The 13,471-nt window shown below is 37.3% G+C and overlaps 1 protein-coding gene across 6 annotated transcripts in view; it reads left to right on the top strand.

The window, feature by feature from the left end:
* SOX6 (SRY-box 6) overlaps positions 1–13,471 on the top strand; it is a 489,331-nt gene that overhangs the window by 168,354 nt on the left and 307,506 nt on the right. For all 6 annotated transcript variants that reach the window (XM_019519647.1, XM_019519646.1, XM_019519644.1 and 3 more), the window contains exon 4: positions 11,597–11,686. In XM_019519647.1, coding sequence (XP_019375192.1) covers positions 11,597–11,686 — 90 coding nt within the window. The remainder of the gene's footprint in view (positions 1–11,596; positions 11,687–13,471) is intronic.

Below are 13,471 nucleotides of genomic sequence, written 5' to 3'. Positions count from 1 at the left end.
ATATGGTTAGTGTCCCATACAATACATGCAATCACATCTAGTACCCAAGTTAAACAAGTTTTAATTTTGCCATCAACCACTTTGCCCTAGAGGTTTGCTATTTGAGATGGTTTTTCAGAGTACAGGGCAATTAGTTTGATATATTCAAGCACAGCTGCCCCTGAATTTAAGTGAGGTGAGGTATGCTAAGTGCTTCTACAAATATGGACCCAGATATGTCATCAGATTGGGCACCTAGATAATGAGGAACACTCAATTCATGACAAACCTAGAAAGTTTTGGTTTAAGAGATTTAATCAACAACACTTGGGAAGTTTGAGACAGAGGATGGGATAAAATCTAATTCTTCTGAGCAGCATTCATGTGCCTTAACTATGAGACCATCCTTTTTCTTCCCACAGCTTCTGGCTTCACTCACCATACATCTTCTGACTTTTGGTACAAGTGAGGCAGGTGTTGGACAACATTCTTCTTTACTACACAACAGGGGTTTGCCAAGTGGGCCCAATTTCATTCAGATTTGGCCTGAATCAGGGACAGTGTTTCGATTAGTTGATTTAGATCACTGTCTCCAATTCAATTTGGCCAAATCCAAATTGGTAGGTTCGATGCTGATTTGGAGAATCAGTGATTTGGACATAGACACAGCTTTAAAAGTTTTTTTTATGTACCTTGAGGTACCAGGCATGGCTTGTGATCACTGCAACGCTGGGGCACATGGACCATCCCACAGGAGTGCGGGGCCCTCCACGTGCTCGACAGTTAACCCAGAAGTGTACCGGAAGTACTTCCAGTCCACTTCCAGGTCTGCTGGGGAGTGAACCAGCCCCCGCCCCCCGCTGTCACCCTGGCTCGGTGATCAGCCAAAGAGAGACCCTGGGTGCCCTCCCAGACCCAGGAGGCACCAGTTGCTGAGCCAGAGGGGCACAGGGGGACTCCCCGTGTGCTCCCTGGCTGGCCCGGAAGTGGACTGGAAGTGCTTCTGGTGCATTTCTGGGTCTGCTGCAGAGTGTGCTGGGGAGCCCCCCATGCTTCTGTGGGATGCTCCATGTGTTCCAGCACTGCAGCATTCATGAGCCCCTGCTACCTACAGGTATGTAGAAAAAACTTTTAAAGCTGTGTCTGTGTCCGAGTCTCTCCAAATCGATTTGGAAGGTTTCAATTTGATTCGGAGAGATTAAAGGGTCCTATGATTCAATTTGGATTTGGAGATTCAGCCACCGAATCGAGCCGAATTTCTGCCGAATTGGATCAGGGACTGAAGCTTCGCACAGCCGTACTACACAACCCAGCTCCATCTCCATAGCAGGTACGTCCTGTGCATTGAATGAAGCCAAGGTCTTATGAAAATAATAGTATGTGATCTTATGTTAATAGGCCTGCGTCAATTATGCATTCACACAAAGGGCTGAAATAAGGTTTCATTGACAATCCAGCATGTTCTAACTTTGGACTGCTTGACTTTGCAACCTGAAAAATATCCTATTAGCAGTTTACTTTGTGTGTATGTGGAGATAAAAATTACAAGTATCCCTAAATGTATTACAATTGTATTTTCTTAACTTTTTGTGCTGGTTTATAATGAAACTTTTATTCTCCCTGAAGTAAGCATATATATAAGCATGACAAGTAGCTTGGTGTTTATATGATTTATAAACCTTTTTGAAGTTTTGTTGGCTAAACCTGGTTCAGGACACCCTGTGACATTAGTTAAGGAAAGGATTGCTTGTTTTATATTTCAACAACAATATTCCAGTGAAAATGTTAACTCCTGTAAAACTGATTTTTTAAATCAAATTATTGCTACCTCTTAGAAGGAACTACATTGTCTGCCATGGAGACCTTGGGAAATGGTAAATAACGATGAGATTCTAACAATTGTTTTCATTCCTTCACATCCTCTTTTGAAGTCATTTCAAATCAAGAGCTTATTATTTTGCTTTCTCTTCATTATTTTTTTCATACAAAAATCGCTTAGGGCATTCTATTAATGAAAAAAATCTCTTTGCTATGAAATTATTGTAATTTCAAGATATTTTGTTTTAATTTCAACCAAGAGTAATAGGTTCTATGTACAATATAAAAACATTCTTCAAATCATTTCACAACTTTTAAGAGTGCTTTATTAGACTAATGAATGGAATATGATTTGGAGGAAGAAAATAAGGCTTTTTTGAACCATCCACTTTTTACTTACTGATCATCTGGTGGCATGGCCAATTACTAGAACTTCTGTGGAAAACTTATTGGTTGAGTGGTAGCCTAGCCACCATTCTGTGTTTTCCCCCAAATCCTTAAAAATAAATGACAAATAAGTATACTTTGGTATCACACATATTTTACCCCTTCCTTAGCTTTGATTGCATTTGTCTTTCTTAACACCTTCATCAAACCTTTTGTTTTCATCTCACAAAATTTCTACTTTGCTAAAAGAGTGAAAAGAATCGGCATATGAGCTCCAGTATATGTGATATTTAACAACTGGATTTACTTCTGTCTAGATTACTGGTTTGTCTCTCACCTGGTCATTACTATCTGTATCAATATGGTAAATTAAGAGAAATAGAATAGTTAATAGTGGTATATGTCTTAAATAATGCCATGTTATTAACACTAATCAGTACCCTTTGCTAGTTTCCACAGGAAGGGCAAGGATATGAATAGTGATGAAGATTGAGAGGGAAAGTAGGAGTGGTCTTTCCAAAGCTCTGAGGAAAGAGGAAAAAAGACTTGGTCTTAAGTATGGTTATTGCAATCTAAGAACAATGACAACAGCAACAACAACAACAACAAAACCCCCAATCCCCCTCCCCCCCCAAACCCTTAAGAAATAGAAATAAGGAAGTAGGATGGTTGACAACTGCTGCAGAATCTCTAATCAGAATAATGAGAATCATTCAATCGTTTATGAAGGTGTTTCAGAAAGTAACAGCAATTTCAAAATAAAACCCTTTTGTCTGCAGTGAATGGGAAACTACACAGCAGTGGGAAACACTGATGGCAGCATTCTCTAATATACCCATTGTTTATGATTCTGTAGACAAGTGATGTGGTCCAGTAAATGATCAGTGCACACAAATGGTTGTTGTCAGAATGGCCAATATTTTTTGAAACACATTCAAATGTATGTCAATCCCAACAGTTTTCCTTGTCCCCTCATAAAAGTGGTAACTATTCTCTGGATTGACCACCCTGTATTTGGTGCTGGTTCAGCATGAAGAGACAGGGTGTAATCTTTTTTTTATAGAGTCCTAATCCCAAAGCCACAGAGTGAGGGTCCAGTCCCTGGGTGAAAGGGCAGGGTCTTATCCTTCGCACGTTCCCTCTCGGATAGCTAGTATCTGCAGGGCCTGTGCTCATCTGAACTCTGGTCCGCTGCTTTAAAGGAGATTTTTACTGGTTGCCAACAAAAGTAGTTCAGGTATCTAGAAGTAAACCAAATTCATGACCATTGCTGCCATTTACTTTTTCCTTGTCTTTTCTCTCCACCGAGGGTCCTGGAGAGGATACTGTAAGACCTTAGCTTTGCACTAAAGAATATCCCACTTGAATTGGAACAATTCTGGCCAGGTTTAAGATTTTACCGGAGTTGAGCAAAGCAGCAGAATCTTATACCATTTCTTTAATTTGATGATTTTTGCTGAGTCAGTGTCATTATTGACAATGCTGATTTTCTCTACAAAGCTGAATATTTAGGCTGAGCAAGACAGACACATTGCCAAATCACTCCTTTCCATGCTGGTGAAGTTCATGCATCACAGAGAGGTTGGTTGTGTGAGGTCATGTGCGTTGCTTAGATTAGTTTTGAGGAAAGAGTCAGAGAATTTAATCTCTGTACATTGTAGTAATAAGATGGTGAAGAATATCATAACAGCCTTCAAGATTTGAGGGGCATAGCTTTGCAGGTGGAAGTGAATTGTGTAGGACTCTAACTAGGAAAGATGGTATGAAACAGAATACTTAGGTTGAATATCAAGAAGAATTTCAACTTTATTCAAGAAAAAAACTGACTTCCTTGGAGCTGTGCTGATATACTCAAGCAGACAAATTGGCTTAGTGTATTTTTCCTTTCCAGTTTGAATAGAATAGTAATCTGAAGGTGTGCAGAGAAGGGCTTGGAGTCAAGGGAATATAGGAAAATCTCAGGTTTTTCCTGTACTTGAAGGCTTAGAACTATACCTGGTAGCAACACAGAATGCCCCTCTCTCCCACAAGTAAAAGATGGTACAAATCCTGTTGATTGATTTACTTCAGCTAATAAAGTATGTGGTTGACAACAGCAGAATAGGCGTGTAATACTCCTTTAAAGTCACTTTAGGTAAGCATTTGCTCAAGAACTACAAGTAAATTGTACCCCCTATTTCATAGGTAGCTGTGATTGCTGTTGTATACAGTCTTGGACTATCTCTTACCAGCATTTAATGTTCCTTTGGGAGGCGAATGAGAGGTACCTGCACTTGGGGAAGAAGGTGATTATACAAACTCTGCTGTATATGATCACGGTTATACAAATAATAAAGTGACACATATTTCAATGAATAAGGCAATCTAATAGTAAACTACTCCTCATAATGGAAGGGGAACTTAAAATAGAAGAATGAAATGTACATGTAATGTTGACAGGCTTAAAAGATAGTTTTCGTCTGCTAATGTGCCAAAACATTGCATCTCAGCAGTTGCACTGACATTTCATAAAGCTGCTTTTGACATACACAGTGTATAGTCTAGTGCAATGCTCAGGGAATTAACATTTTCCTGGAGTAATCATATACAATTTAATGACCAAATAGTTCTGAGGCAATACAACTGGATTTCACAGGAACTAAATATATTTCTTCACACTGATCCTGCATGTTTTAGTTGAGCAGTCATTAGCATGTTTATAATAGTTCTAATTTAGCACAACATTTTCTGAATTTTATCCTTGAGTCATTTACAAATTGTTCATATTGAGTAAACAAAGGAAACAGATTGCATTTTATACTTAGTAATTTATCTGAAAGAAGAGGGGAGGGTTAATTGTCTGAAAGTTTTGCTCTGTTTGGGGAAGTGATTCTAGTCTTGCATTGCTTGGCACACAATGCATTTTTCCCTCTGTTCTGGGAAAGAAAAAAAAAAGAAAAAGAAATGGAGGAGTGAGTAAAATGAAAAATTAGGAGCAGGACAAGGTTGGCCACTCCCAGATGGGAGTGTGGAGCAGAATTGGAGCTGGCACGAGATTATCTAAAACAGTTGGTGCATTCCTTAATGATCAAGTGCTTGAGAAGTCCAGCTCTCTCTCACAGAGCATCTGTGTTGATGTTTATATCAGTGCCCTGCTGTATGGGAAAAGCATGCTTTCTCTTGTTGCTTTTCTAAAAATAGCGTGGAATATAGCATTGTATGAGTTATTTTAAGAGAACAAAAACATTTTCAGGGTTAAAGGTTTTGCTTTTTAATAAATAAATAAAAATAAAGGTCAGAACTGCATCTTAGACTATTCTTTACATAGGGGGCATTTGTAATGTTCATTTCTTTTTTTATCCAGGGTTTTGCATCAAGCTGTTCACTAGAGATTTGAACTCTGTTGAAACAAACCATTCTAAGCAGAACTGGTAAAGCCTGAAAACTCTTTCAGTTTTTCCATTAGGCTCATACAGAAAGCGAGCCTGGAAATTACCTCCACTTAAAACACCAGTATTCACATTTGGAAAGCATGTCGTTTTATGCAAGAGCTAGACCAGTAAGGGAGCACGTGTGAATTCAGAGTAAAACCACATTTTAATGCCTAATTATTTTAGTGAGCTTGGAGAGTTTTAATTAAAAGTTAAGAGAGCTCTCCAAGCTCTTACAGTTCTAATTTTATCATATTGTGGAAATCTTGTCACCGTGTAAAAAATGTGCAGCAGTTTGTAGATTCATTTGGATCATTTTCCTAAGCAAGATGATGGGATAGGTAGTCAAATGACAACTGGACTTCCATTGTTGTACTTATAAGAGAATTTCAACTTATGAACTTGGTCATGGAGGTTATTTTATTGCTGAGCTTACAACAGTTTGTTCACGTTAGAGGGCCATTATTATTGCTTATTTGTTTTTGTTTTACAGTAATACCTGGAGGGTCGTTCCATCCAGGATCAGGGCCCTATTTGTACTAGACACGCTACAAGCCCATAGTGAGATACGATGTCTGCACCAGAGAGGTCACAGTCTAAAGACTCAAGACAGACAAAAGCTGAGCTGGAAGGAAAGTAGAACCACAGGGGAGGTGAAGCAACTGGCCAGAGTCACATAGCTGGTCAGTGGCAGAGCGAAATTTAGATCCTAGAAGTGAGTAATAAGCATCTGCAACTTATAATAAGTGTTATCCAAGAGATCAGTATTTTTTCTGCTTCTACAATAATATTTGTCCCAATTACTGTATTATTTATGTTTACATGGCTGTCAGTCCAGCACTCTGCATTCCAACTGACTGTTGAAGGGTTAATAAACCGACACAGTCACAAAATGTTGGTCAAAACATCAGTGCACTGGCTAGTTAAAAGTCTCAAATGCCTTATTTTTTAATTTTCTGTTATACCATGAAAATTAATTACACTCAGACAGAAATGTGGAAATTGACAAGGATGAGATGGGTGTCCTTTGACCTACCATCCTAGTGAAGTAAGATTAAAACCCAACTACTTATGGAGAAAAGGCAGTGGCATAACATTGCAACTATTTATATTGAGCCTTCTGGCTGTTTTTTGATTAGTTCTGTATTGTTACTGTCACTTCTTTTAGTTAAAGTTTATTGAAAGAGAAAAGGATAATTTGTATTTGAAAGAAGACGAAAAGTAACTATGGCAACAAAGGCTCTATTTTAGTAACATTACACAAACTTTACATCCTTACATTAAAAAGAATAGATAGCACCACTCAGCACTCAAGTTTATGACAGTCATAGTTAAATGATATTTTTTTTTATCAAATCAACACTGTAAATGTAAAAGCCCTTCATTTCTGTTTGAATTGGCACCAAATTAAAAACAAATTCTTTCGAAGTGAATTAAATTTATGCTGGAGCTTCTTCCTTTAATCCTGAAATATTGCCGTTTGCATTTAATTTTAATATACATGTTACCAGGACTGAGGACCATGATTTTTTTAAAATACTATATAGCAATGCTAAGTGGTTCTTTATCTCAAGGAAATCTAGAGGGCAGGGAATTCACAAAAGGCATGTAATCAAGCTGTTGTTGGGCACAGTGATAGAACAGTTAGTCAAAGGTGCAAACAAACTATGCACACATATTAAATCCAATCAATTGTTTGGATAAGTAACACTTTTGTGGATGAATTTAATAAACCTGCTGGCTATTAGTTTAAAAGTCAGTAGCACCTGACAAATAATAAGTAAAATCAATTATGTTGTTTAAAAAAATTAATCTTGCATTTTAATTGTGAATCTCAATGGTTTCTGAATTACTTTCTAGGACATACCAATACTGTATAATATGATTTTTTGCATATTATTGTTGTCATTTTGGTGTCAGGTCCTTGAGAGTTGCTCATCAAGGACCAGTGAAATGATATTTTCAACTTGGAAGTCAAAATGTTTGAAGGGACATTAAAAACTTGGAAAAGATGCTACCTTGTTCAGGTTTGGGGAAAAAGTAAAAACTACTTCCATTTTTCCATTAATATTTGAGTTGTGATAGTACCTAAGAGTCCAGTCATGGACCAGGGTGCTGTTGTGCTACGCTGTAATGTAGTTTAGGTGCACTTAGAAAAATGTGTCACATTTATCATTGACTGAATTATATTTCTGTATTGTTTATGCACTTGTTGTGCATTTGCAGTCATTATTAATAAATCAGTGTGCTTTTGTCTTCTGTCACAGTGTAATCTATGTATTCAAAAAGAATTGTATGCAAACAAGTCATGTTTTAGAACTCATATCAGTAATAATTATCAGCTTGCAGTATTGTAACATATTTTGAAAGAAGCCTATTATAAAAGAAATAACAAGGCACTGCAAGGTAGTAAAAGCAAGACAGTTCAGTTGATATGGGTGTTATAAATATGCCACTGTGTACTATAGTGTTTTATTAAGTCTCAGAAACTCAAAGCTGATTTGAAATAATAATGTCTGACAGTGCAGGGCTTTGAAGTTTTGCTGCTGCACTCTTACATTTAGGCTTTCTTTTATGTATGACTTTACCATAAAAAACAAACACACACATGGCATGAATGCTTTCCTCATATCTGTGTTTCAAAGAAAGTAACGAGAGGCTACTTCAGTAAATTAAAAACAATCTGAAACTATGTGGATGGATGTAGGCCATTGTAAGGTCATACAGTGTTCTGGCAAGCTATAGCTGGGGTTGCTCACTTGTTGCGGACTGTGAGACTGGAATCAAGAGAGAGAAACAGGGAGGAGGGGCAACAGCTATCCTTGATAGGAACAAGATGACTTTCATTTAGTCAGAAGAACTTAAGAGCTTGGCTGTGACAGTTAGCACACTTGTTCTTCATCACCAGTCTTGAGACAAAGAGCTGCATTCCATCCATTCCATGACTGACTGATTGCCCGGTGGACTAATGTTAATTGTTTTTGTCAATGCATTGTCATAACTGGGAGATCCTTTTCATCTTATTCCTAGGACTAGTGGGGGGATGGGTGTGGAGAGGGGAGAAAGGAGGGTGCTCTGTACCTTGTTTTTAATTTTTGCTCATTTACCTTTTGTCTCGCACTGAGTGAAAATCCTGCAGTATTTAAGCCCCCCCGCTACACAAATAAAATGCTTAAAAGTGATAAGGTAGGCAGTAAATAGGTGACATTCACAGTCTGTGTGTCCAGAATCTGGAAGACACTCCCCCTGGAGGTGGTACAAGCACGTACTCTGGACTCTTCCAAAAGGTGTTTGGATGTTTATCTTGCTGGGATCATTTGATCCCCTCAGACTTCCTGCCTATGGCAGGGGGACTAGACTCGATGATCTCGCAAGGTCCCTTCCAGCCTCTAATGACTATGAAATCTATGATGGTGCACTGCAGGCCATGTTAGTGATCTGGGGCTGGTGTGCAGGCCAGGATCCAGTGTAGGGTTGGCTTGTGGGGTTAGTCCATAGGTGCAATTCAATGCTCTAAATATTATTGTGTGTGGCTGAACAAACCCCACACGTGGTTCAGTCTTGGACACTGGATCCATTCATGTGCTGGCCCAACCCCATGAGTTGGATTTAGCCGCATGCTGGCCCAACTCTGCATGCCATATCTGGCCATGGAGTGACCTTACACACCAGTCCTACTCTGTCCTGGCATGATGTAGCACAGAGAGCCCATCTAGCCCCTTGGGCTCTCCACAGTTTCAGAAATTTTACAACACTAGAGTGGCAATTAATACTGTCACCATCATGAAATTCATTCATGTGTATGCAAGGCCAAGGGACAGATATACTTTCATTTCAAGTTACTGATAAACTTTTCCATTAACTGCATGTCCAATCTAAGATGCTTCCAGTGAGTCTGGTGATAATGCTAGGAGTTATACAGATTGCTCCCACTAATTGCAAACCTTCAGAAATAACAACAACAACAACAACAACAGAAGCAGCAGCAGTCGTGATAGTAGTGAAACCTCCCATCCTTCAGGTATCTCATGTAATTTCATACCTTTGAAGTTACACAACAATAAAATGTAATTTTCATGTTTGGTCATAAGTGTGATACAGCGAACTATGCTACCTTTGCTGCTTAATGGCTTTTAAACAAATACTTCCATATAATTTTTTTCCATGCAATTATTGGGAAGACTAAGAAAGCTGTAACTACTTATATGATTGTATCATGTATGTTATATAATTATATTGAGATATGCAGATTGGTCCTCCTTTATTCATGTTCAGCCTCAACGGAATTTTTGAGAAATATACTTCTCTAAATGTATCAATTACAGATATTCTTTACAGAAAATAGGAAAATAAGTGCTTCAAGAATTAATATTTTCTCAACTCGGAGATTATATAATTGTTTTTGATGCTATTATTCTTTTCTTTCTTAAACTGTTTAGTGTCCTATGTCAAGGGAAAAATATCTTGTTGAAAAGGCATTAATATCCCAAACCTATGGCAAACATCAGAATAAACCCCAAAGGCTCTTCAAGAGGGTTCTGAAATTTTGGCAGGGGAGCAAAAAAGAAACATCTTTTAAACTGATAATGATATTACAAAAAAGAACAAATTATAATGTTCTGTTGGTAATTGATGGTTATTTGTTATTTCTTCTATTATCAGGCCAAACTCATAAAAGTATAAATGCTTGTCATTGTTAAAAATTAAATTGTTATTATATAACAAGTATTTTAACACCGCCTATTGGAACTTACAGCTTCTTAATTTTGTCTCTTATGGAAAGATATAATTAGTAAATAAATTAGCTTTTCTACTGAAATATTACTTCAAAAATTCTTACAAGCTGTGTTGTCTTTCCAAGGAAGGTTGCACAGTGAAAATGTGTTGCAGTTAAAACTTTGATCTTTGATGGTTGTAGCTTGGTTTACTTGTAACTATTTTTTTTCACTTCAGGAAATTAACACATATTTGAAATATGAATCTTCTTAGTGTTTCATCAAACATAAGGCCCCTTTCCCCCCTTTAACTCCTCTTTAAAATTCTCCTTTGTGTCTCCTTTCAATGCTTGTCTCCTTTCTGACCATCTTTAGAATCCTTTGAGGAGGTACAGGGAGGAGACCTGGAAATATTCAGCTACGTATAAAGTCTTTTCACTGAGCATTTGGAAATCTTGAGTAAATACTTTTAGAGTAGAAAGATTCCGGATATGAGAGAGTCATTTTCTACCTTCATGATACTTTTTACAATTTGTTTTTAGAAGGTTACAAACAATATAGGCATTACATTCAGTAGTCTTAAGGGGCTAGAATAGAGCTTTTGATTTCATTAAACATTTTTCAGCAGACATAAGATCTGATCACGATACACACATTGCTACTTACTGAGGGTAAACACCCACATTTCTCATCAGTGCATTGACTTCAGTGGAAATTTTCCCTGAATAAGGCTTTGGATTGGGCCCAAAGTTTCAAATGTATTCTGAACTTCAGGACCTAAAAGCAAACCAAAACTCCGATTCTGTGAACATCAGAAATACAGAATGTTTTATGAATTCCATGGAGACATTATAGGAATTACTTTTGCATTGACGTGTATAAAATGGATTTGGGATGACACCATGAGTCAAATTTCCAAAAAGAGAGTCTAAATCTTCATGTATAAGTTTAAGTATGCAATCATTTTCAAATGAAAAAGACAGAATATGTATATGCAGTGGCAATCTATGCATGTAAATTGGCAGTTAGCATACTTAAATTTTGGACCATTTTTCCTATAACTTAGATCCTTGTAAATCCATAGTAACTCCATTAACCTCAGTGGAGTTACTGTGGATTTATACTGAAGCCAATAAAGGCACTGTCTGGCCTTAATTACACACCTCCTTTTGAAATTTTGATCCAGATAAAATAGGTAGATAATTAAGATAGTTAAGAACAAATAAGGAGGTACATATTTTCATAATCTATAACTTTGTATTAAATATTTCATTTCCTTGTTAATAGACTCATCCTGCATGGAAAAGCTACTTTCTAAAGACTGGAAGGAGAAAATGGAAAGACTGAACACAAGTGAGCTCCTTGGAGAAATTAAAGGTATAGTATATCAGATATTTAAACTTGGTCATAACATAGGAGTCACAGAACAGAACAAATACACATTTAGTACATGAACCTACCATTGATCCTCATTAAAAGCTCCCATTGACTTTAATGAGGTTATTGGAACAGATTAATACAGAGTTAAGACATATTTTATTCTATGTACTCTCCTGTTTCAGGTGTATAAGGGCAATAACAGTGATAAATAAACAGCTGTTTTTTTTTATTGGAGCCCTTTCCAGCCACCTTAGCCTAGCTTTGTGTGTGCTTCCTTATGAGTAACAGTCATGTATGAAGTTCAAAGAATTTCTTGTGTTTAAAAGCTAGTGATGAGCAAGAATAAGAGTTTAGCACAAACTCCAGGTGTATTATATTAGTTCATTTACATTAGTTCTACAACTCAATGTTTGCAGAGAAAAGGAGAGAGAGAAAATATCCCGTAATAAAAAACGTATTGGAGTTGCAGTACTTGGCACTGTTTTATCCCCCAAATGATATATCTTGAACAGCTTATAGTGGGGCATCACATCCACATATATTTTTAACCCTTTGCTTCAATAATCAACCCTTTGAAGCATGGTACTATGAGATTGATTATGTATTTATTTTTAATATTCATATTCTTCTTGGAAACGGAAATGGCACTCTGGATAAAATCCTGCCCCACTGAAGTCAATGGGAATTTGCATTTTGTTGTGTATGTTTCTCTGTTGTACCTGGGCTTTATTCAAAGTGGGACCCCTTTGCCAATAAAAGAATTTTGAGAAAACTTAAGGAGAGGTTGGGTAAGGTGTTTTTCTCCCAATCTATGTGATTCTTCAATTGTTTTTTTTTGTTGGAAGGAAAATCAAGATGATGTTGTTTGGGTTGGAAATTGAAAAGAAATTTTTTTTTTCCCCCACTGTCAGCAGTGCTCCAAGGATATTTAAAAAAGGTATCCCAGTCACATGAGATATATTGTACAGATTTATTTCAGTTTATTGCTAAAATTTCATTAAATGAAAACTAAAAATATATGGGAACAATGATTTATATGCATCATGTGAATGAGTCCTCACTAATATTAAAATGAAAAGAGAGACTTTTTCTGATGAAAATTAATGCTTGTTGTTTTACCTTTTCACCAGGAAACCAACTGTCCTGACATAGTTGCATTTATTATAGATGTAAACAGAAGGACAATTGATTGTCTTGTAATTGGTTCCATTAGCTGATACAATAATTGTGTTTAGATGCTCCTTTTTTGGGTCTCTTTTGTATAATGGTGAAATTTACACATGTATTAGGTAGGTGGAAAAATCCTAATACAGTGTGGCTGATAAAAATAAAATACACAGTTTTACCAAAATTTTCTATGCATGACAGCAATTAAAAAAATGCCCAAAATGATAATTTCAAATGTATGGCTATTAAAAGCTTTGCTGTCTGCTGATAACTAGGAAAGCACTGGGTACGAATTTGTCCATAAGTTGCACAATAAAGCTACTAGGTCTGTGCGAAGCTTCAGGTGGTGATTTGATTTGGAGGAGATTTGGCCCGATTTGGTGGCTGAATCTCTGAAATAAATCAGGGGACCAGTTAAAAGGTCTGAATATGTTTGAAGCTCTCCGAATCTTCTGAAAAGATTCGGAGAGCTTCGACAATTTGGACAGTCCCCAGTGGCTGCAGCAGAGAGCTTCAGCCGGACTCAGAGCTGGTAAATAGGGGGCTTGGGGAGGGGGAAGGGGACCATGGGGGGACCCCTGCCAGGTCCCATCCCCTGCCTGTTCCCCCAGCCCT

This window comes from Gavialis gangeticus, unplaced genomic scaffold, assembly GCF_001723915.1.
Source record: "Gavialis gangeticus isolate Ggan-Ray unplaced genomic scaffold, GavGan_comp1, whole genome shotgun sequence".
NCBI lineage: Eukaryota > Metazoa > Chordata > Crocodylia > Gavialidae > Gavialis > Gavialis gangeticus.
The sequence above is the reverse complement of the archived record's forward strand: the minus strand, read 5'-3'. Positions and strand labels throughout refer to the sequence as shown.